This window comes from Takifugu flavidus, chromosome 8 (genome assembly GCF_003711565.1).
Source record: "Takifugu flavidus isolate HTHZ2018 chromosome 8, ASM371156v2, whole genome shotgun sequence".
In the NCBI taxonomy this organism is placed as follows: Eukaryota; Metazoa; Chordata; class Actinopteri; order Tetraodontiformes; family Tetraodontidae; genus Takifugu; species Takifugu flavidus.
Genome location: NC_079527.1, coordinates 7,854,712 through 7,880,060, shown reverse-complemented (window position 1 = coordinate 7,880,060; position 25,349 = coordinate 7,854,712). Strand labels below are relative to the sequence as shown.

Below are 25,349 nucleotides of genomic sequence, written 5' to 3'. Positions count from 1 at the left end.
CCTCTGTAACGGTGGGGAACAGGAGATAGTTTGCCGTCTTCCAATCATTTGTGACAGCTCCTGGCGCGAAGACACAGTGTGAAAAGTCGCTCTCGTCCGCCCCTCAAAGAGCAACAACCCCGTCGACTGCGGCGGCTGTGATCAGACTCTTGAAAGCGCCCCCCCACCTCATTGTTTCTGAGGGTCAGAGAGATGGGGGTGCGGCGGCGTTGCTGTTACACTCATCTGTCTTCTTCTGTCCCGGCTGGTTATGATCTAGTTCGGGAGGACAGAGGTGATCGACAACACGCTGAACCCAGATTTCGTCAGGAAGTTCATCCTGGACTACTTCTTTGAGGAGAAGCAGAACCTGCGCTTTGACGTGTGAGTTATTCCCTCTGATCTGGTCCTCTGGGGACACGCGCCATTTCTCCCCCACTTCTCCATCTTCCCTCTGTTCCTACCAGAATTTGATCTTCTCCGTCGTCCCCCATCCCTCCACTGCTCTTTCTTTCCTGTCTCTCATTTGATCTCACCCCTCTCCCCTCCTCCTCTTCCCTTTTGTCAGCAGCTCAGCTCCTTCCAGAGGAATTATTCATAGGTGCATGTCTCAATAGTCATCCGTTTAAGGGAGACTGGTATAAGGACCATAAATATTTTATATGAAGTTTTACCCCTAATCTCCCTGCTGCTAAGCAAAGCAAATATCTGAATTTAACCCCATCCCCTCCTCTCTCCCACTGTCTTATAGGTCTCGATAAAGGGCAGACTCCTGAGAGGGTCAGGAAGATGCCTGTTCTGAGATTTATGTGTTGGGATGGTTTTTATCTACTTTCTCTTCCCAATAAACAACCCCCCCCCCCCCCCCCCCACTTCTCTGTCTTCAAGCGCTTCATCCCAGGATGGCGCTACAGATCTCTGAGGACTTTTGAGACACTTAATGAATTCATGTGGCGCTCCATCATGATACAGCTCTGGAAGAGGAAGAGAGGGAGAGAGCATCCCATCATAATTAGTGCTGCTCATTTACATCTCTCTTTATCACAGACGAGAGAGGCAGCGCAGACTGAGGTTTAATTACTGTTACATTAGGTTTGACTGGCAGATGCTCAAAATCTTCTCTGCATTGGAAGATTCCCCAGAAATCTTCCCGGAATTACATTAATAAACTCAGACTGACTTGGAATTAATCCCATTCCTGCTAACAGGTGTAGTTCATGACTTGTCCCAGTAGATAATGTCCACCTGAGCCTTGAGTCTTATTGACTGTGAAGTGTTTCACATTTTCTTTCTGTCTCTTTCTAATGTCTGTTTTTCGGGTCTTTTTCTAAAACTTTAGGTATGATGTTGATTCCAAGAGTCCGGATTTGGCAAAGCATGTAAGTGAAGTGGAAAATTCTTGATTTACATCTTTGAATTAATATGTCTGCATGTTTGACAGGTGCAGGTTCTGAGCAAACCGAGCATTTTCACAATCAAATGGTCACATTTATTCTGCAGGGATGTTTGTTAGGATTCACATGGCAAAATATCGCCTTTACCCTGCAGTTCCTGCAGCCCTTTATTTGAGGCTATTTAGCCCTATGAAGCTGTAATGGTCTTTGCATATGAATTACCCTCATTACCCTTTTGAAATAAAAAATGAAGCATCATCATCATCAAAGCTTTTCAACACACCCCTGCATTCTGGCGATACGATCCTGGAATTACACATTTGTGTAATTAATGGTCTTAATTTCAGTACCACTGGACAATATTTCCTCAGCTTCAAAGGTGTCAAATTTATGATTTTCAAGACCATTTTTATATTTCATGAAACAGTTTGATCCAAGATTCCCTTCCAGAACTAACAAGATCAGATCAAAGCAGTCCAAAACAGGCCCAGACTCATATTAAAGTTTAACCTGCTGGCACACAGCAATCTACCCAACGAGGCGACAAATCCGTAAAGTCCTCTACAGGGTTGATTTGTTCCAGCAGAAAGAAACAGCCTCTGCAGAAATGCAGTCATGGCTTCAGTGTTGGTCCAATGGTCGACTGGCCAACCAATAGAAACGCAGCATGAAATGATGTGCTGGTGGCAAAACGAACCAGAAAACAACATCTATGAAGTATTGAAACAAAGAGAAAACCCTTAATGGAGTCGTGGCAGTAGAACTCTTACCAGTATGATGTATCGCCACCAGTGGGGACTGGATTTGTCAGTGCCTTTAACTGCTACCTGTGCAGATGGACACAAGCTTTATTGGCGGCTGTCCTCGCCTGTGATTCCGTGGCATCATCACTGCGTGCTGTAAAACTTGGCATCGTTCCGAAGTTTATTAGATTTGGCATCTTAGTGTGACTTGCAATTAGGTTCTAAGATTGCTAAAATGGTGAGTAGAGGGCTTAACACAACAGAAACTGCCTTATAGATGTTGAAAGAACAGGTCAAATGCTTTAGAAACCCCCCCCCAGGAAACAGCAGGACAATACTAAGGCTGTCTGGCACAGGGGAGGGAAATCAATAAAAGGAAAAGGGGGGGTACGAGGCACATGAGGGACCAGGGAACCAAAAACTAGACAAGAACATACTGTAACATAGTTAAATAGATCAAGTGACACCACAAAACCGAACTTACAATCACCTGACCAGCTCATCCTGAATGAAAACAGTTCTTCCAGAATCTTGAAGGTCAATTGTTGCCCATGTTTCCATGGCAACTGTAAGTCCTTTTAGTATTCATGGCATAGGGGAAAGTAACCCAGTCAAGCATTTGACAATAAATAACAGGCAAAGGCCATTGTGCAGATGATACTGTGTGAACTGATTAACAGATGGGCACCAGTATTTGTGCGACTGTACAGTCAGCCGGCTGCATTTGGTGTCTCCGGCCATCATGAGGAACAACCAGTCCCTTAATAGTGAATGAAAAATGAAACACGCAGCCTGCAGGTGCTGATTTATACATGTGACTGATGGATTTAGCCAAAGGTTATCACGAGCTCATGTTGAAACTCCTGCAGATAGACCAGAGCACCCAAGAGCTAAATGTTAGCCTCTAGCCATCTATTAAGCTGAATGTATTTTAATAATTCCACATCAGACAGACACACATATGGTTGGTTTGCATACAGCGGACACATTGTCAAGTGTTGTGCCTCATTCGTGGTGATGCCGTTATCCTTTATTGTTGCCTGGTGCTGCATGTCCTGAACTCAGAATGCTCCTTGTGTGAAGCATGTTGTTCATTGCTCTCCATCTGTCATGCCCTTTCACTTTCTTTTTCTCCAACCCAACCCCCCCCTCGAGGCTCTCCGACTCGCCGCTGTTGCCATTCTCCCTATCTGCTCCTTCACATATCTACTCCTCTTTCTTGCACTGGGTTGATGACAGTCTGGTATTTGAGTCGTGTGCCTTCTGTTCCATGATATGCTCTGTTGTGTCACTGCTGCTGCCTGGTCTCTCTCTCTTCCTCTTCCTCTTCCTTCTCCACCCTGGAAGCCAACCGACTTTAACGTACGTGTCTGCCTCATATGTCCTTATTTCCAACCTTACAATGCTTTTAACATTGATTACCTCCTCACCAGAACTCTTTGTTACTCTTCTTGACACACCTAAACACCCCCTCCCTTTGCCCCAAACCTTTGTGTCTCTCTCCCCACCCAACTATATGCTACCACCCCACCCGTCCTCCACGGCAGGACTTCCTGGGACAGGTCCACTGCACACTTGGAGAGATCGTGGGCTCGCCTGCCAGCCGCCTGGAGAAATCTCTCGGGTGAGTGTGACCTTTGACCTGCCCCAAAATGTCCACCAGACACTTACTGGTGTGTGACATCAAGGCGATGAGCAAACATTCTTCCCATTATCAATATGTTCATTAGCAGCATTACCAGCAGTCACAACTGTTGGAATTTCAGTGTAGGGTTGTGCATGTGTTTGATTTCTGTTAGCATAACTGTAAAAGCTGGACATAGATATGGAAAAAACAGAAATAGAATGTATGGATGTGGTCTTAAAAAGAATCAAGGACTATCTGGCATGGGGATCTAGTTTGTTAACATACTTTTTGACAGTTCAGGAAGAGATATGATATTTAATCCTAGAAAAGCTTGAACAGGTGCGGGTCCTCCAGCTATATTCGGCCTTGATCATTTTTCAAAGTTTTCTGACATAAACCAAGTGAGACAACGCATCAGCGTATCTTCTCGTGGCCCTGAAGATACTGCTGAGCGGAGCAAAGCTGTCAGTCTGCAGTCCCCCCAGTGATTTCATAAAGTGACGAAGATGAACATAATGAAATAAAAGCTTGTTTATTAAGGCTAACCGCACTCATTCAAACCATCCTTGTCTCTTCACCACCAGGGGATGGTGCAGATTTTAAACGTAGGGGCAGGTTAGAGGTGTGTAGCAGAAGAGTGCACTGTGGTAATTGTGCCACATCCAGAATAAGAACATCAGGCAACATCATTAAGAAGCCCTCAGCGCCAGAGAAATGTTTTTCCTTTACTACAGGCAAAAAGAACAATTTCAATGTAATTATGCAAACACACTTGTGGCGCCGCCTCTCAGGCTTCACTTTCGTGCATTCTAGCGTAGACGGAGGGCGGCAGAGATGAGAGGGTGATGAATGTGTCTGTCGTCTGGGACCATCTGTATCAAGCATTACGCTGAGAGATGAGACCTATGTGCTTAGATAGGAATGGGTAATTGAACACGACCGGGGGCTTCCTCAATTCAATTACTGTCATTAGGAAGGAGATCTTGCGTGGTGAGTGGAGTGAAGTCGGTGCGAGACACATGGCGCTGGGAGTTTCAAGGGCCTGCAGCCAGTGCGGCTCCCACACACGTTTGTGTTTGGTGTGTAGTCCCATGTGTGTCTCTAGAGAGCGAGGCAAAAGGTCTGGGTGTCTGAAGTACTTCTCTGTGAAGTGCACGCCCTGCGTCTTTATGTGAAGTAGGCGGTGGCTCCGACCTGAACTGTGGGGCTGCTCATGTGAACAACAGGGCTTTGGTGTTGACCGTGAACCCTGCCGGCGACTGGGGGAGGTGGATTATAGAGCTCGGTGCCCTTCAGTGCTAAATGGGCAGGATCAAGAGGCGGCATTCACAGGTTTGTTGCAGCAGAGACGGGCTGGATGCTCAGGAGCTCTAGATATGGACAAATTGATTCTCCAGCTCCCCTGGACGCCACGATCACCGCTGAGAGTCTGACGTAACACTCAGCAACGACGGATCTTGATGATAGCGATGCTATTCGAATGAACTTGTTCTCCTTCAGCTCTTGTGAGCGTGAGACAGTTTGGAAACAAGAGATTAGTTTTCTTTTGAATCTTCCGCTTGACTTTCAGTTAAGAGCACAAAGTCATTCAGCCCTGTCCTTTTGACTGCTGTCCGTGGAGGGCTAATGGATGTTTCCACCCCTCATGTGATAGACGATTGCTCTGAAGCTCTTTAATAGCCATGTCTTGCTCTCTAACACTGACAGTGCCTCTAGACAATGGTTTTGAGGAACAGCTCTTGCAGGGAACAGGGAAATCTGTTAGCCACGGCCAAGTGAGCGCTTCCAAGGCACACTGCATCCCATGACCTGCTTAAAAAGCACAACGGTGCCTCTTCTCCCCATTCTTCACTCTTTGTCTCTCATTTACCCCCCCTCCTTCCATCTGCCAGTTTCTTATTTCCATACTTTGACCTCCTTTCTCTTTATCGCATTTTCCATTTTTTTGGCCCACACTTCCAGTCGTGCTCTCAAGCATCCAGCAGATCTCCTCCCCCTGCACACAGCCCTGGCATTGCTTCATTCCCAGCTTGTGTCCATTGATTTTAACGTCAGAGCCCTCTTCTCACTTCTCTCATCCAGATACATAAAGTTTCACCTTTCGTGTTAATTTACTTACAACGTAACTCCATCTGCATCAGCAGGAGACAGAACGAGTGACGGTCCAACCTGCCATAACAAACATTTGCCATCTGTTATGCGGTGGAGCTCCTCCACCTTTGCATGCTCTTGGACCTCACATCTGCAGTATACTTTGTTTAGTGTGATACTGTGAAGCATGAAATGCACAGCAAGTCATCATTACAGCATGATGGGCCTCATGCCAGCACAGGCATGCATCCAATGCTAGTACACGTGCACACATTCCTGTAGGGGAATTTACCTAAATTATATTTTAATGATATTTTTTGTTTCTTCTCCGAGCAAATGTTGTTTTCAGACATTCCAAGCACGTTGACCCATTTGCTTTATGAAAAGATGTATGTCTTTTCACACACCAGTTGAAAGTGGTGTAATGGAGTCTGTAAATCATTAAAGTGTCTAATCGCATTTGGCTCGTGCCAGAGTTATTGGAAGAAATAAAGAGCTGAATGATTGATGCTGGTGGATCTCATCTCTCTTGCCGCAAACCATTTGCTATGATGTGGTTCTGCTTACGTGTATTGTGCCAAAGAATTCCGATGCATGTGTAGGTGGCAGGATAATAGTGTTCATTATACTGTGCAAGTGGCTGTAACCTTTTCTGTCGGCACAGTCAATTATACCACACACTACACCATAGCACTGCAACACGACATTAGCATGTTAAACTCATTAGCCTACAGTTATACCGCCAATTTCCAGCTGAACGCTTGAAGCGGGAGCAAGAACACAACCACACCACCAAGGGGCTGTCATGTTGAAATATATGTTGTGTTCTGTAAAAATCTTTCTGTCAACAGATGGGTGTAGATTCAGAGGCGCAGCAAATATCAAGGGTTCATCTGTACCGTGTCCAGCCTCCATTATTTTAACACTTGAATGCACTTCAACTAACTCTCCTTCGGGAAACAAAGTTTTCTCCAAGTACAATGTGCCCTGCTTTGACGCTATGCTCGGTAATCCATCCCTTTCTTTCACTGACAATCTCCCAGAAGCCTTCTTGTGGTCTATAGGCTCCTCCGCTTCTGCCTGCCGCTCACAGTGCGGCTGCAGCAGTCGCAGTTGTCTCAGCTGTTTTACCGCAACCTTTTGGAGATAATAAATAACACTTATAAGTGAAATAGCTTTTAGTTTTTGAAGGAAAATCTTGCCCAGGCGGCACTATTTTAGCAGCTTCCACCTGCCTAATCCGCTTGCTTCCTCTTCAAATGGCTCTGACAAGCAGCTCCTCATTTTTATGCTGTCAGAGTAAGTTAAAGTCATTTGAATTGTTGGTGAATCTTATTTTATTCCTGGCATTAGTAGGTGCCGTACATCCCTCCATTAAAAAACAGAGGTCCCAGGAAAAGGCACTACACTTAACACGATTATTAACACGATTATTAACTAGTACTATTACCTTAATAGTAACAGATGTAATAAAAAAAAGTGGGAATTTAAGTAAGCTGAATAAGAGAAACTTATTCCTGGATGCAGAGACAGAAGGTGGGACTTGAATAATGAATAAGAATGTTGCAGGGATCTTCTGATGATCCACTGGTATGTTAGAACACAATGAATAAACAACATTATGAAAGTTTAACCTGTGCATTAAGAACAACGCCAGCAAAAACTGTCAACACTTGCTTTTGAAAATTAAGCGCAATTGACACGGTGGCTCATGCAGAAATTAAATCCCGGACAATCTTTAAAATTCATCCATAACATAGCTGTTTTATAATAGGTAATAAAGCCAATTTATAGGCTTCATATCTTTTTTTTCTATAAAAATGGACATGAAGTAACCAAAGGCTGAGTGTTGACTTTAAGGATTAGGAGCCAGTTATTAATTGCAGGGTGTTTGGGGGAATATCTGTCGCCTCTCAAGTGATTCATTACAGATTTATTCCTGGATGTGGCTCACTCTAAAGGCAACAAAACTTTGTTCAACACCCACTTGTCCTCTGTGTGACATTAGAGAAATGAGAACCTATTTACATACGACATGGCCTCGAGTTCTTCTGTCTCGAGAGGCGTCTGCGGCGGGAAGCATCGGTGGGATGCGCGTCGTACACCTGCTATTTCCATCTTAAACAGCGACTTGCAATTATCTCTTCATTTGTTCTGGAAGAAGGTTGTTTGAGGTTCATCAGCTACAAAGATGGTGACAGAGGTGGGAGCTTCTCCATGTGACATATAGGATTCTTCTCATGTGGAGTTTGCATGTCGTCTCTGTCCCATGTGAGTTTCCTTCAGTGTCCTCCCAAAGTGTGATTTAACTGTGTGTTGTGTATGTGTGAGTAAATAGTGTGTGTTCTGCCTTGGACAGTGTGTGTTCCTGCCACTCAATAGTGCTGGAACAGACTCCAGCACCCTGACTAGGGTGGTGGTGAACAGAAAATGGATGGATGGGTGGGTGGATGGATGGGTGGGTGGGTGGATGGATGGATGGATGGGTGGTGGGTGGATGGGTGGGTGGGTGGGTGGGTGGGTGGATGGGTGGATGGGTGGGTGGGTGGATGGTGGGTGGGTGGATGGATGGGTGGGTGGGTGGATGGGTGGGTGGGTGGGTGGGTGATGGATGGATGGATGGATGGATGGATGGATGGATGGATGGATGGATGGATAGTTTGCAGTATGGAAAAGAGCAAGCAACGTGTGCTACACTTTTCAGAATTTACCCTGAAGTACACTGAATTAGGAATTGTCCTTTAATTATTCATCAGTTGTGTCTAATCTAAATTTTAAAGGCTTGCTGTTCTTTTCAAGCGTTTAGACAATTCAGCGGCTGGCTCAGGGACACACTGCAGTGGTCTACACAATTAAAAAGGGAAAGTGTTTTCTGTGGCAGTTCATTTATGGTGAAATCTGGAATCTGGAATTGCTCCTGATGGAGAGCGAAGGACACACTGTTTCATTACTGTCTCTGCATGTATTTACTCGTCGTGGGTGAAGCATTTTAGACTTTTACATCCATCAGCTCCCACCGCCCGGGGACATCAGACACAATTAGAGCATTCTGCTGCATAGCTAAATGCCAATTTGGGCTCAAAGGCTGAGCACTAACAAGAAGCCCCCTCTAATAATTGCAGTTCCTGCTTAGGTGTGGGGAAACCTGCTTGCTGAATGTACATTTTTCCTTCTGGTTCCAAAGAAGACAGAGTACCTCGTCTGTCTCACGTGTTTTTGAGAATAACAGCCTGCTGCTGTCCTGCACTTTTTAACTCCAGTCGGTGGCTGGAAACAATCTGATTGCAATCTGTAGTCTGTAGTAATGACCAGAGAGGAGGTCAGGACAAGCCAGCGTGGCGTGATAGGAATTCCATCACTTCCTGCCGCTGCTGGGTAAAGAGGGCTAAAGGTGCCCGAGGAGAACTTATGTTCCCAACTTGAGTGGAATAAAATGCAACTTAAGAGAGCTATTTTCACCTGACATCATGGCATGATTTGGTCCTGTGGGAGATGAGGGGGAGATGTTGAAGCGACCTCGAGGTGCCCTGGCTGGAGGGAACACAGTCATCTTGACTTTAAAGCGTTCGTAAGAGAGAGGAAGTCGCTTCCTTTCTGACATCTCTTCCTCATCCTCACTTCCTGAGTCGGAGCACAACGGGATCGCGGGCGATTGATGAGTGCCTCATCTGTGGAAATCGCACACAAATCAAACATTATTATCCTGATTAAAGGCTGCGCTGCAATCAAAACAGCAACAATGATCTCATCGCACCATTGAAGTATTTATGTAATAGTCAGATGGGGGGCTGTGGAATAGCATGATGCCATTCTTTTTTGTCATTTGCTGGTCCCTCCAATATCATCTGCGCCTCAGGTTTTGCTGGTTTTGAAACAGTCCGACTTTTGTTCATCCTAACAAGGCTTCAGAGGTGAATCTTGCAACTTCAAACGGAGGCAGCAACATCTTTTTCTCTCTAACACCTACAACTGGGAATTTCTGTTGTCCTTTTGTATTAGCTTGCGCACTTTTCATCCTCTATTTTAATCCTGGTGATGTGAGGGATTATGTTTTTTATCAGTGCATGAAGATCAAGGGGATTAGGGTATAATCCCATTTGAACTTGCATAGAGTTTTGTCAACCTTGTCTAATTCTGTTCAGCTACGTCCTGCCCACTCCTTCGAATGTCTACAGTGGCAAAAATTCAGATTATCTTTCATCTCTGTTATTCTCTGACCCGGCCCAAAGCAGTTGTCTAGGCGTGACCCAACAGGGGGGCCCCGGGCAGCTTGATGGGGACAGGCCCTGTTTTGATATCCTTCTTTTCTGTGGTGAAAAATTTCCCATTTCCTGTCCTGCTGCACTCCAAAATCTCACATAATAGGGTTTAATTTCTTTATCCGCAGGTGTGAAATTGCAAAGTTACAATTTTCGTAGCACGATGGCGCTGCGATGAGTTCTGTCTCGTAGGAGGCGTGCAGCTGAGTGGGAAAAGAAAAAAAGAGATTTGTTTTCATGGGTTCTGACTGCCGAGCGGATACCCTTCCCCCCGGCTCCCACATGCAATGTGTGACACATTGCAGCGTTGTTAAATATCACGACCATTCTTCATCTTAACGATCTAATGTGAGTGGAATCAACAATCGTTTCCTTCTCATTCTCCGGGCTTTAATTTCACCAGCCACATTTCCATGCAGCCCACCTCCTCTCGGGTGGGTAATTGAGAATACAGGCGGTCCAATTCGCCATTCTATCGCACCGGTGTGGTCTGGATGACAAATCCAGGAGGCGATGCATTGAGACTAAATCTCCATAATGTTGCGTGTCATCTGCAATGAACTGTGATCCTTATTTATTTTTAAGAAATAAATGTCTTAGGGGGGTCGCTAAATGATTGCGCGATTACATGCAGTTGAATACACAATTGGGCAGGACAGCTGGCGAGCTCTGGGTTTGGACCACCCTTCCTCTGCCCTGTTAAGTTGCTTCTCTTCATGAGCGCGTTTTGCTGCTGTCTCTGCGCATTTCTTTTTCGTACCGATTTTTATTTGATCCTCTGGGTCTTTGCTCACCAGGAGAGATGTGGGCCTCGCTGACACTAATGACAGCAAATAAGAGACCCACACAGTTATTTTTAATACAGTAAATCACATCATACGCTGCCATTGGATTGGTCAGGGCCATATGGCGCCGTGTCTGCTGGGTGCCAGGAGAAAACGCTAAGTGACTGTTTGAATTATGCAGTAGTATTGAACATCATTGCCGCTTAGCATGTGCTTCGTGCTGCCAGTACCTAACTGTAATACGGGAAGGTTTTAGACTTGATTATATCTTATTATGCAGTCAGACAGGCTGCTGTCCATCTTCTCTGAGGAGGACTGCAATTAATTCTGGAATTTACCGGTAGTTGTCTCTGCCACTCTCTTTTTGTTTTATCTTAAAGCCACAAAATGTTGAAGGAGAAGGTAAAAACAGCTACGTTTTACTGCGGCGTTGCTGACGGCTTTTAGTTTTCCTCCGTCCGGAAACAACATTGAACGGCAGTATGAAGTGGGTTTGAATTTAGTCTTCAGCAGAGACGAATGAATGTTGATAGCCTATCAATCCAACACCTGTATCGCCGGTGAACTTTGATTTTCCCGGGAGGTTTTGTGCTGTGGCAGATAGAATTTCACAGTGAAAATGAGGTTTGTAGGAAAATCAATCAAAATGTAGATGGCGGCGTTACATTTCAGCAATCACATTGGGCAAACATCATTTGAGTGTTAATGCAGAAACACGTATGCTGTTGTCTGATACGTAATGATGAAAAGTCAAATTTGCCATGTTGAATACAGCTATAGTCATATAACGTATAATATCTGTGAAATGCCCTACAGAGCCTTTACACACACACAAAACAAGTATGTGACAATAATACATAACCATTGCATCATTATTTTATGATACACGGGACCATATTCGTACACTGGAGAATAATTTCCACATTTGTAAATTATATCTATTAACAAGGTGGATTAAATGGTTTCATGACTTCAATTATAGGCTCAAATGTTTTCCTCATTTCTGAGATAGGAAATGAAGAAAGTCTCTGCAGACATATAGCAGAAGTCTATTTCTGCCTCTCGAGGTGCTAAACCAATCAACTGTGTGACAGTAAAAGATGTCTGATCCAAATAATTATGATATTTTAATATGAAAATACTCTCAATCTCATTACCTGCGCTGATTCTGGCTCGTGGCTGCAGTCTATGCTCTCGCTCAAGCCTGATGAAATTTTTATCCTTCCAAGCAATCTCCCAGGCTCGGTTTGGTCTAATCTTCTTGTTTTCTTATGTAATGTAAGATTTTCATGGTGTTTCAAATTGGGCCATGCTTTACTACCACAGTGTTTTTTCAGTGGTGCAGCTCATTTAATGAGTTTCATTGTCATCGTCGTTGATGTTTTGCAAATCCATTCTTTGATATTTGTTACGTTGAGACACTTTCACAGGAGAATTCAATGAGAAACCACACATGACCACTGAAAACCAGACCCCAGGAGCTCTTGTTCATGCTGGAATGTGATGGTTTACGTCTGCTAACCCAGTGACTGACCACTAGGGGCGCTCAAAGTCACACTTCACCAGCTGGCAATAGACAGGTAGAACAAACATAACCAGGCATCTTAGCTTGTGGACATTGACTGAAGTTGCAGACAATTATGATGCAGGCTAAGACACAATATCAACCTCTTCCACCTGCACTGGGTCAGGGAGACACAGCAGGACAGAGCTGGCCTTCATGACACAGTAATGGAGCCTCCTCCTGTCAGGAGATGTGCTGCTGCCCCTGCAGATGACTCCATAGACTAAATGAAGAGTCAGCAGTTTCTCAAAGACCCTCAGGAATGTCCCACACCCTCTGAAGGACCTGTGTACCCTCAGCACTCTCCTAATCGTATTTATGTTATTTAGAATATATTTAAACGTATTAGTCCCACTGAGGTCACTGATCTCTTTTCACAGGAGATCTGGTCATCTCAGTATCACTGAACGTTTCTCCCACTATTAAAATAAAGATGAAAACATTTTTATTTGATAGCTGTCCCAGTTACTTGCCCTTCTGCACATGTTTTTGCAGCGAATACAGCAGGGAGGCTCATAACAATGCGTTTCACATCATTTCATCATAAGCGTATTTTCCCATTGGAGAACCTGAGTGAGAGGATGAGGCATCTCACGCCTGCAAATCTCTTATCACCAACAATCACGATGGAGAACCGACTCAGAAACCTGTCAGATTTGAATGTTGGATTAATGACGGGAAGGGTTTTCATCTGTTTGGTGCTGGCTTGGTAACCAGTCATTGTCAGAGGAAACGCCGTTGTTAATAATTCACAACCAATTTAAAGGACGATTGCCCTTTTGGGAGATGCAGTCGCAGCTGCATAGATTAGAGAAGCCTGACGTGCTTTTAAAGTCCACTGCTGGTATTTCACCATCACAGAAAACCATTTCCCAGCTGTGAAATCATTAGTAACACCTGAGGTTAAAACCTGATCTGAGAGGTCCACGGGCGCACTGGTTTCATTGGTGAGGAGTTCGATGGCACATCACGGTGCACGATGATGACTCGGAGTGAAACATAAATAATTCAGTGGCGGTTAATTCACCTTGAGATGGGCTCTTACGGAGCCTGGTAGAGTTTGAAGTGAGCCTGCCTCCTCCCTCCCTGGTGGCTTTATTTTAAATTTTCTGGTAATTCGCTGGGACGTTGATGGCTGCTAACGCAAACACCGCCACATCTGCAGCTGCTTGCTGGATTTACGCCGAGGCAGTGATCAAAGTTTACACATCAGTAGCTGCAGTTGCTGTTCGAGTGAATTACACGTATTGTGTTCTTGATCCAGGAAAACCTGAGCGAGGCCAGCAAAGGTTAATGGAAGCAGCCTGCGCCCCAACCACTACAGCCCATACAAAGTCTTCCTGCGCAGACAGCTATGACAGAAGGAACCACAGATGGCCTAATAGGTCCTCTGACACACCCAGCGCTGCCTAACCAACTATCAGTGGTTGAAATGATATTTATAAATATTGTACAATTTTCCTGCGGAGTGGAATAAAGTACCGAGGGTCACGTCAGCTGTTGCAGTTTAATGAGGATCTGACCTTCTGAGGATCGTCCCCCATTCCAATCTACAGCAGGGCTCTTATGTAATTTCCTTCTTCATTCTAAGAGGAGTCAAAATTGCAACTGAATGATTGGAATGTAGGGTACACTGTATTCCTCTTGAGTATCTGAAATGGCGGCTGTAGCTTCTTTTGTGGATGCACAGAAATGGCAGTGTCAGAAAAAGATTTGTTTATTTATTTTTAACTTTTGAACAGAGGTCACCTGTAGCCACGAAGGCACTGCGGGAACCTCTTCTTCACTCAGATGTGTTTTGATTAACTGATAAGAGCCATTCCCATAAATAACTGCAGTAATGCGAAGCTTTAAAGTCTCTGCTCTGTGCCAGCAACAGAGATTCAGAGGAAAATGGCTTCTCTGAATCTCATTATATCTTGGTAAAAATCCCACTGATGGAACTGATATCGTTGAAACTAAATAATGTGTTAATTAAAGCCGACAGACTGTCACACCAATGTTGTAGTACAAGTGGATTTTGAATTTAAGCCATAGATTAGGAAAAAAATAAAAAAATAATAAAACTGGATCTATTATCAGTGTGGAAAAATGGTACCAAAAATGGCAATGAGCCAGTTTTTAGGCTGTAAGGGCTGCAATATGAGCAATATAAAGGAAAATTAATGCAAAATGGACATGCAAAAACAGTCTTTTTTTTCCTCACAGGGGGATACCTGGAAGAAAATGTGGAACCATCATTCTGTCAGCTGAGGAGCTGGGAAACTGCAGAGTAAGTTTTTTGTGTGTATGTGTTTGTGTGTGTGTGTGTGTGTGTGTGTGTGTGTGTGTGTGTGTGTGTGTGTGCTCTTGTCCATTGTACATAGTGAGGCCCACACTAATATTCATGCACATGCATGCAATTTAAATGGTTGTTTCGGGGTTTAAAGGCTCCAAGGCAAAGAGTTTTAAGGTTACCACAGTGATAGTAGTGTAGTGTGTGTTTGTGCACGGGTGTTTATGCCTGCATGCGTGCGTGTGTGTGTGTTCACATGCTTGGGTGTATTCCCCTTTATGATTTGGTGAGCAATTTTGAAATTGACCCTTGAAGATTTTTACACGAAACCTTAATTGAGAATATTCACTGAAGCTGTTGATCATTATTATTGCATGTCACTACAGCAATACACAAGACGCAGAGCAGGGAAATGGTGCGTGCTGGAGACACAGTTGCATGATACACATTGAACATGCCTGCAGCCTTCCCTCCCGTATCATAACTGCCTGCAGTAAACCAGCAGCAATAACTGTCGCTGTGCAATCGCCTTTTGTCTGCAGTAAATTGTGCACCCACTCACACTGAATATGTTGGCCCATTCACTGGAAACACTACGACAAATTTCTTCCTGCGTGTGCTGCGTTAAACAACCAGTCATTTTTATTAACGTGTCCTTTGGTTTTCTTCAGCCATAGGAGCAAAAATAAAAGATTTGTTATCTGAAAACAGCCCTCCCACACAGGTTGCAAAGCACTCCACTAGCTTCAAGGGCTGCATTAGAGTTAAAATGAAAGTAAATATTTAATAGATGGTTTGGGTAAATAGCATCTGATAAGCGATTAATTTGAGGGCTTTTTTTTTAGGATTTTAGTTTTCTAAATGGCATCATTTATTTTGTCACAAATAAAGAGGCTCCAATAGATGAGTGTGAGATGTGAAACTCACCCCTTTGATACAAACTACTGATGATTGCCCCTGATTTGGGCCTCGACCACATTAAAGCGCCACAGTTGGTGAAGGGTGTGAGTCATCAGGTGGGGGTGATGACACAGTTAGCATAATCATTGACGAGCACCACTTCAGGAAGGGATTCTCTAATATAAATGCAAATGATCATCACTGGTACATGTGGCCCAGACTGGTCCAAAGTGATAGAGGCTTGTCGTGTCACTCCGGTCTAACCCTGTTTACACGGATCGAAGCTCTGAATGGAAACACTGGGGGCGTAAGCAAAGACCCTGCTGTCAGTACAAGTCCCACATGTGTGAATTTGATCAGTTAGGAATTACCTGAATGCTGGTCCTTAAGCCACCTGTGACCAATATACAGAGGAGATGGGGTCGCGGTTTTCCCGGAGATAAACAGCACCGCTCTTGTTTGGGGAATTGACAGGAAAAGATCCCCAGGGACCGCCGCCTCTCGCCTTACTCAGCCAGGAGAGCTTAAACGGCACAACGCTCCTGCATGGATCAAACTCTTCCTCTTGGCTGTCATTACGTCTGGCACATATGACATGCCGAGCAGCAGGTGACTCGCCTTCTGACAGGAACGCTCCCTGTTTGATTTACATCGAAGTAAACCTCCATACCAAAGCACAGCACCAGGGGACCGGCGCAGCATCAGGTTACGCTAAAGCAACACTATTTAAACCTATTACAACCACTAATTTGTCATGCTGCTCTCCCTTACATTATGCTGACCTGAATCTCTCTAATTAAAAGTATTAGTCAAGCTGTTTTAGTCCACACAATTTATGTTTGACGATTACGGCCCTGTTTTTATTTTCCTACAAAGTCAAAGCATCCAAAATGAAATCATCTTCTTACTGTCCACTTCTCTGTGCCCCTATAAATACCATAATAAGTTCTTTCATGTTGCCGTGATAGTGTTATTGAAAATCTGCTGCTAGTTAGCTATAGCAAAATAAGTAATAGCTATTACCGTTTATTAAAACGAGGAGTTAATGATAAGACTTTCTGAGATAGATGCAATGATTTCAGTAGCACTGGACAGATTTGTCCACCTTTTGATATATTTCTCCCACCAGTGGAAAACAGCCCATTACTGCGACAGACAACCGTCACCTGCAGCTTCCAGTCATGATAGAAAAAGTGCCAAGAGCACCTCCATCCCTGAATCCTCTAGTCGCTCTGATTCGAAGGACCCAATAAGCTGATTTAACATAAAATCAAGTATTTACATATTTCCCATTCCCTTGAACCTTAAGAGTCACATTCTGAAAGTTATCCTTCCTCTGCCACGCATCCAGAGATATTTTTGTCAGATACCAGAACAGGAAGGCTGACTGAAGTCAGAACTCCCCTGATGTTGTTAAGCCTCAGCGGATGAAATGAATGTTCCGCATTTTCCCTCCACTTAATGAGCTCGGAGCTAAAGTGGTTATGTGTTATCTGTGCCTAATGAAGGTTTAAGTCACCACGTAGAGGATGTGTCGGGGCTAAGCAGGGCACTTACATCTGGTTTTAAGAGGTTGGACAACTGACCCGAGTAAATGTCCCCGGCGCAATGAGTTTCGGTCTTAATACAGAAATTGAGCCACAACAGGGACGTGGAAAATTAGATGTTCTCGTTAGCAGCCGTCGGGGGACACCTACAGACACCACAGGTCCAAACTGCTCGCCTGATATCTTCTTTTCTCGCCTGATCGGGTTCTTTCGTGCAACAGACGTGGGTTTTTCGACAGGTGTTGATCTCTCAGCAACATCGGAGAGAAATTTCCATGGATGCCCGACGCCCCCTTTCCATCTCTTTTCAGCTCTTCCCCTTGAACATCATCGCTGACTCGATTTGGACCAACTTTCCCGTATGAGCTGTGAAGCAAGCGTGCCGTTTTGCAAGGCATTCGGGATTGCCTGGATACAGGCGCTTCACCTGCAGAAGAGGAATCAATGGCTGTTATGCATGAATGACTGGAATAACAGGCGGTGCGGGGCTTAGCACAGTCCAAATACATGCGCATATGGCTGACGTTGTGTGTCTGGAGTGTATTCCCACCTCTGGCTGGTAACTGCTGGGATGGGATCTAACCCCATTACCTAGACAGATGATCACAGAAGAGCCTTTTTCCCAACACTGCTGTTAGTTAGCCACATGAAACTGTAATAAACCTGCATTGTTTATTTAACGGCATTCGTATATAGGTTCAAACTCTGTGTCTGGTATGTTCAGACAGAGAAATGATGGACATCAGAGGGGAAACTGGTCAGAGGTGCTGTGCACCAGACTGAAGTGGGTCAGAGAAATCGATGGAGGCCCTGCCAGCACCACGCTGAGTCAGATGTTAATGGCTGCACTTCAAAAACCTAAAAGCCTGCCAGAACAACTGGGTTAAAAAAAAAATCCCTCCTGTCCCTGAAATCTGAAGCCTCCTGATGCTTCAGGTTATATATCTCACCCCTAAGATGTGAAGATAAGACACTTGAATGCACAAGGTTGGCTCGGGCATGCATATTTTCTGGAATGACCAGTTTGTCATATTTTATTAAACACAGCGCAAAGAATCACTTTGACCTCAGAGAAGAGCAGACTGTAAGGTTATTAAAGGGCATTTTTATTGCAGCGCACATCTGAAATGCTGCCTGAATGAGTGTAATTATGGTAATACCAACCTTTCTAATGTATCATTAGCTGCACTCACACATCCACATCTTTTTTGTACACAGCCCTCCCTCCTCCATGTGCAGGTTTTGAGGATCCATTTCTGTGGCTCAGTGTGATCTCTAATACTGTTACTATGATTATATTCAGCACGATGAGGCATTTTCAATTTGATATCCAGGATCCTGTACCACTGTCGTTAGGTGGGATAACAAAGGAATGCTAATGAATGTGTTTGCAGGGTCTGGAAAATGGAGCCCACTGGCTGGTTTCAGCACGCTTTTGTAGGATTCGGTCTGAACGTTGATTTAATCCTTTTATATATTGGCGTGCAGCACAGGCAGACAATGGGAGACAAAAAGGCAGAAGGATTTACAAACTCTACATTTTTGCTATGTATATAGTTTCTCACTCTGTTTGTGTTCATTTGTCTGCAGGATTGTGCTACAATGCAATTTTGCGCTAACAAACTGGATAAAAAGGACTTTTTTGGGAAGTCTGACCCCTTCATGGTCTTCTACAGAAGCAATGAGGATGGCACGTAAGTTCTTCCTCCTTATTTGAGCTAACAAAGGAAAAGTAAGGACATCAAAGACAAGGAGAACAAAGGTTTAGAGAATCTGGTTCCGATTCATAATATTCTGTTCTATCAGGAAAATATAGGACGGTTTCACAGCACCACCTGCTTTTTTCCTGGAGCAGTTTAAATCTCTGTTGATCTCCAGGTTTACTATCTGCCACAAGACTGAAGTGATGAAGAACACTCTGAACCCAGTGTGGCAGGCCTTCTCCATCCCCGTCAGAGCCCTCTGTAACGGAGACTATGAGAGGTAACCCCGGTCCACCCATGTGTACATAAACAAGAGTACCTCCCACACACACACACACACCTTTCCACACAGACACATACTGTTATTTTCCAGTGGAAATAAGGACCGTGCTGTTTCAATATACCGGTACTTGATTTTAAAATCGGTTGGGGGCTCCAAATTTAGATTTCCTGCTGTTTTTTTTAATCTGCTCCAGAAACTGAAAATTAACAGAAGTTTCTGTCTGCAGGCTTCTTTACCAAAGTGTTCATTGATTTGGCCACAATCAGGCTAATGTTATTTCATGCTTCTGATTGGCTGCTTTAGTGACATTTCATACCTTTAGGTTACCAAGGGACCAGACACACTTTTGTAAGAGTTTTAAATGTTGACAGGCGACTGGAGTAACAGTGGAACACTGGTATAGCATGTGTGTGTGTGTGTGTGAGAGTGTGTGTGTGTGTGTGTGTCATTTAAGGATGTCAGACTTTGCCCTCTCCGCACTGCCGGGTGTCAACCGAGGCTCTTCACTCCAATCACATCTCTGCTCACCTCCCTTTAGACGCTAATTGGGTCCGACAGATGTAGTGAGAGCAGAAAAGACCCGATTCCCTCAGAGGATTCTGAGCGCGGGGGGATATTTTGTTACTGAAGGTGTTTAATGTGGAATATCCAGTTTGTTGTGCTATACTGATGAAGAGCTACAGCGCTGATTTTCACATCTTACTCAGATTGGTGCGCTGTCATCAGGCGCTCGTCTGACTTTAATCCTACAAGCTGCACCTGCCCTTAAAGGTGACGGGAGCAGACTTTCTGATTGGTTATTGCAAGTATCGGGCAAGTTGTATTGCCTGCAGTACTATATTTTACTTTTCTAATACATGTTTATTGTGATATGGATTGAGAATGGCCATAAAAAGATGATAGATTATTAAAAGACATGATGAAACCAGAAGGTTTACGACACCACGCGTCTGCAGGCAAAGCCGTGTGACTTGATTTATGTCGGACTCATATTTGACAGTTCCTTTCCCTTTCAGCCTCATTTGAATCTTGTTCTTTTCTTCCTTTAATGACGATCATAGAGCATCTGGCCCGTCTCCCCCGACACATTCAGATGGTGTCGGAGCAGAATTCAAACTGACTAATCTTCACTTGTAGAGCCTCTCATCACCCTTCACTATTAGAAAAGGACTCAGACTAACGACCGGCGCATCGCCTGACTGCGAGGGTCAATCCCTTGGTTAAAAGCATCAAGAAGGCTTTCAGTATTAAGAGTGATCTTCTGCTTCATAGTGAGATGCTTGTCCCTGAGCTTCAGAGATCACAACTATGACAGACAGGAGGAGTCCAGGTCAGGCTAATAGATCAGCCCTCCGACACTATTTCCTGCTCCTGGGTGATTGACAGCAGCTGATGGGGACTTGCATGTTAGCGATCGCTCCGTGCGAGCACTAAGAAGAAAGAGCCTCCCCCGTGTTCCAGCTTATTTTGGAAGAGCACAAAAATATGTTATCTCCCAGGAGGCTGTGTGTCTGTCTGCGTAACACTTCACTGAAACTTGTGATGAATTCTGCTGATCCTAATGCAGGAGAAAACGTATTTTTGCTTCAAACGCTGATTGGAAACAGTTTGCGCTCTCGCGTTGTGGGTTCTTCGGCCAGCACCGACACCTGTTTGCCTGGACAGCACAATGTTTTCTGTGACTGATCCTCGGTCCTCCTGATAAGAGATGAGTTGCAACAACAGTAACTTTCCTCTCCAGTTTCAGATGAGCTCTGTCTCCATTACAAGGGCATTTGAAATTGTGGCTTCTTCGTGATTTGAATGTAAAATAAAAGGCTTTTTATTCTTACAGGACAATCAAAGTGGAAATCTATGACTGGGACAGAGATGGGAGGTAAAGGACGCATCCATGCACAGTTAGCCAGAGAATTTATGTCACTAATTGGTCATTAATATTTTGACTTTCATTTCTTGTTGCTTTTTCCCCAACCTCTATCTACATATATGCGCCTTCTGTCTGGTTTCTGCAGCCACGACTTCATCGGCGAATTCACCACCAGCTACAAAGAGCTGTGTCGCGGTCAGGGCCAATCAAACGTGTACGAGGTGAGAGGAGAAAATGATCGATACCGTTATCACCCACTCTGCCTTCTCTCCCACGGCTTTTATACAAAATCGAGAGTGCGGTTACACCTGAAGAGTTTTCCAGGCTGGACTGCACAGTAGGTTCGAGCTCACAGAGGGAAAGTAAGTCACTTATCGATGATGTGTTAATGCACCAAAAACAAGCCCGCGGTGAAAAACACTCTTTGGTTTGAAAGCAGATCTGTGACCTTTGACTCTGGAGGTTTGACAAGTCTGACATTTGCGAGAGAACACCTCTCCTCACCTATGTCATAATACAGCTGAAAAGTGAAATTGTGCAGCCGACCGGTGAAGTAGGGATGTTTGTGGTGAGAAATCAAATGGAAACAAAGGTGTCGGTCTCTTTTTTCCCCCTATAATAGTCCACGGAGGTTTGGAACGGCTATTACTGTAAGGAGCCTTGAGGCTCCTATTGGACCCTGCTCATTAAAACACTTGCCATGTTACATTAGCTTCTGAATTAGTCATGGAGGCAGCTTAAAGAATAGAGCGCGTGAAGAGAGGAAGAGGGGGATAGATGAGGACAGGTGAGAGAGAGGAGCGGCGAGCGTCAGGCAGAGGTGCCCTTTCACACATGTCAGAAGAAGGAGCACTAGTTCGCCCAGAATTCCTTTGCTGTTATTAGAAATCTTCACGCGCTCACGTCAAGATACGTTTGGAAACGGCAGATTTTCACTGGCTGAATAGGTCGCTTGTCCGCACTGTTTCGGCACCTCTCAGATTCCCGTGTGATCGGCCTGACACGTGCAATCCCCCGATGCGATGTTGGGCTCACAGCGGAGAGCAAGTGGTGGTCGCAGCTCTAGAGAGGAGGAGAGCGGAGTATCTTTTCCTTTACTCTCCAGTCCATTCCTCTCCAGCCGCGTGTTTCATGTCTGCAGAGCTGCGTGAGCAGCAGAGGGGGTTGACCTTGATGGCTCACTGAACCGCACATATCAAACTGTACCAGCGGACTGAAGCGGAGATCGATGTAATTGCTAATATCGGCCCCATATTTTTATGTTTTGGTGCTTTAGTCCTCGCTCTCCCTCAGACAGGCGTGCTCCAATCGTCCGTGAGCGTAAGAGCTTTTATCAGGCTGCAGATTCTCATAAGCCCTCCCCATCACCCCCACCCCAGGAGCCTCGCTGTAAGGCATGATCAATGTTATCTTATTCTCACCTGTCGTGTTTATTGGGCTCATTCCCGATGCTCCATTACCCACGCAGACGTGGAGTAAGCACAGAAAGATATTTTTATTATCCTCGCCCAAGGGGCGGTACAGAGAATTGTGCTGCAAGTTAACATTGTCATTATGTTCTCTGCGCCTCCCTCGAACCAGGTGATGAACGCCAAGAAGAAACTAAAGAAGAAGAGATACATCAACTCTGGAACGGTGAGTCGGAGCTCCGAGATAAGAGCGTGCACGTGCCTGCACGGAGCAGGATGTAGAGTGTGAAATATCCAGCGCCAAACACTGCGTTTAAGCAGATGGGGCAATATTTGCGTGATCCAGAACAGGACGGGTACCCGGGATCTCTGCAACGTTTTTGTGCGGCTCACTCCGGTGCCAGAGTCAGGAAACGCAGAGATGGATGTTCAGAATGAAGCGTAGCCTTGCAGAAATATTTGGCTGCTATTGCTTTGGATTGCTGTGTAATTAAAATCTGTGCTTACTTATCCATCATGCTGATCATCCCTCGCCGTGATTGGAATTCTAATTCCGCACAGGTGTCAGCAGCATGTGTGAATATCTTATTTTGTGGGCGGTTAGCTCAGTGTCACTGTCAGCGTTAATGTAGCGGGTTAATTATTTTACCTCATTATTAGGCATCAGATAAGCTGCGTGGACTTTTCTTTTCCTCCCTCAGGTGTCCTTGTTATCCTTCAGCGTGGAGTCAGAGCACACCTTCCTGGATTATATCAAAGGGGGGTGAGTTTGGTCACATTTTTTGCTACTTATACACAGTTTTCTCAAGCTACAACATGCAATTTAAGATTCACACCAAATGTGACGTGTTGTTAGCCCTCCAGCCAGAAGTCCAGGTCAAGTTCAGGAAGTTGAAACGCCACACGTTCCAGTGCAGGAAGTGCAGGTTTTCTGTTGCTTGAATGCTCTGACCGACAGAAAGGAGCTCCTGGCTGCTGCTGCATATGTTTCCCTTTTCAACAGCACTGCCCACAAACTCAGTTCTGGATTCTATGTTAACTTGAGGTAAAGATGTAATCACGTTTCAAATTAAATCCCCCTGAAGGATCAGCAGACCGTCCAGGTCAGTGAAAAAATGAGATTGAGTAGATCTCAGAGTAGAATTAATGCTCCTCTGCCTGTTGCACCCCAAACACACAGACTCATCTTTTTGACTGTAAAGAAGGGAACGGCTGGAATTTTCCACACGTGACAGAAGCGCGGCCCTCGGAGAGGCCCCGCCCTCAGTCCAAATGAATATGAATGACGGTGTTTAAATATGAACCACATCTGAGAGCTTAATTAAGTACAGGCAACCTGTCAGAGATGGAAATGTTTTCCAGCGGATGCCCTGGTTTTAGTTTCCCTCTGTGTCGCCGCTGATGGCTCAGTGTCCCAGATCTGTCCTGTTGGTCTCCCTCATGCTCACACACACTCACACATGCACTCACACACGCACTCACACACGCTCACATCGTACCTTTACTAACCATGAAACACCGTTGGAAGATGGAGGAAGGATCAAGTCTGCAGGGTCTCAGTTATGGAGGGATTGGAATATCATTTCATGTTCAGAAAAACACAGAATGGGAATAACCTAAATAGAAGCAGTGGGATAAGTGGATTCTGGGGCATGTGCTCTCTTAGTATCTCCCACTTTTCATTTTCTGTCATTGGGGCAAAAAAAGGAAGAGATAATCAGGCAAAAGCACATGTTTGATTCATGATTGTGATAGCGGAGGTCTGTAATCAGCGTGCCCTGGATGGCATGTTAAGATGAACAATCCCGAATATCCTGCAAGTGTTTCAGGAGACTGTTCTTTCTATGTGTTCTTTCATTTGGATCTTATCATAAGAGTTTCCATTAAAGAGAGAGAGGGAGAGAGGGGGGGCAGAGAGAGAGGGAGAGAGGGGGGGGGGGGGGGGGGGGAGAGGGGGGAAAGTATGTCAGGGGAAGGATGAGGTCCTGTTTATTTAGCACAAATAGAGGGAGGAAGATGTTTGTAGTTGAGGATGACTTCACACAGAGCAGGTGCTGCTGAGGAAAACATGCACAGTTAAAAATCAACTATAAAAACCCAAAGCAGTTCATGAGGATGGGCTTGTGTATCTAACTGCTAGAATACAGCAGTGCTGGTGCTGCGGAACAGAAGGGGAGCCTTCTGTTAAATAGTAAACATTCACGCAGCATTCCCAGGAAAACAACCCGCCTCCACAGGGAACACCCTGGAATCGATCCGAGTGGGTGAACGTGTGAAGGTAGGAAGGCTGATGGAAGGTCGTTGCTCTGACCAGCATTTGATCTATTTTATGCCTCTTTTATAGAGTTCGTGTGTAAACGGAGCCATCTTGATTCTGGTGCTCTGAAATTTGACTGCAATGGCTTTTTAGGCAGCAAGATCCTTTTTGAGACACAAATGAGAGAGTGATTATGCCACTAATCACTCCTACTCAAGGACAATTATCGCTACACCGAGAGGCACTTTGGCTGGTAAAAGCTCACCAGTTCCTTTGTAGGGGGGAATGCGCTGTTATCAGACACTCCACCTCAAAAACACTCATCATTCCAATCTTCCCTCGCAACACTATGAAATCTTGGCATCTGTGCTGGGATATTCAGTCATGATGGGTCTTAAATCATCCCGAATCACTACAGCAGCCCTAAAGACTTTCTGTGTCCTGTATCCCTTCTGGGTACAACACAATACAGCAGAATAATGCAATAGAGTGTATTACAATTCTCTGAGCAGAGCATTAGGACGCAAGCCTCTGGGGTCACTCAGGTCCTTCTGCCTGCCTCTGATGTTACACTTTGATTAAGTTTTACTCTTTTTTAAATATTGTTTGTGCGATATTGTCTTGGCTGTACTCTCAATAAATCTGATATAAGTACAGTCTGTATGT

The 25,349-nt window shown here is 44.8% G+C and overlaps 1 protein-coding gene across 2 annotated transcripts in view; it reads left to right on the top strand.

Moving 5' to 3' along the window:
• cpne5a (copine Va) overlaps positions 1–25,349 on the top strand; it is a 53,691-nt gene that overhangs the window by 14,928 nt on the left and 13,414 nt on the right. The window contains exons 4-14 of one of the 2 annotated variants that reach the window (XM_057041086.1): positions 260–363; positions 1,319–1,358; positions 3,464–3,478; positions 3,664–3,740; positions 14,651–14,714; positions 18,755–18,858; positions 19,043–19,147; positions 20,985–21,026; positions 21,163–21,238; positions 22,599–22,652; positions 23,128–23,189. In XM_057041086.1, coding sequence (XP_056897066.1) covers positions 260–363; positions 1,319–1,358; positions 3,464–3,478; positions 3,664–3,740; positions 14,651–14,714; positions 18,755–18,858; positions 19,043–19,147; positions 20,985–21,026; positions 21,163–21,238; positions 22,599–22,652; positions 23,128–23,189 — 743 coding nt within the window. The remainder of the gene's footprint in view (positions 1–259; positions 364–1,318; positions 1,359–3,463; positions 3,479–3,663; positions 3,741–14,650; positions 14,715–18,754; positions 18,859–19,042; positions 19,148–20,984; positions 21,027–21,162; positions 21,239–22,598; positions 22,653–23,127; positions 23,190–25,349) is intronic. The other variant, XM_057041087.1, reaches the window with a different exon arrangement.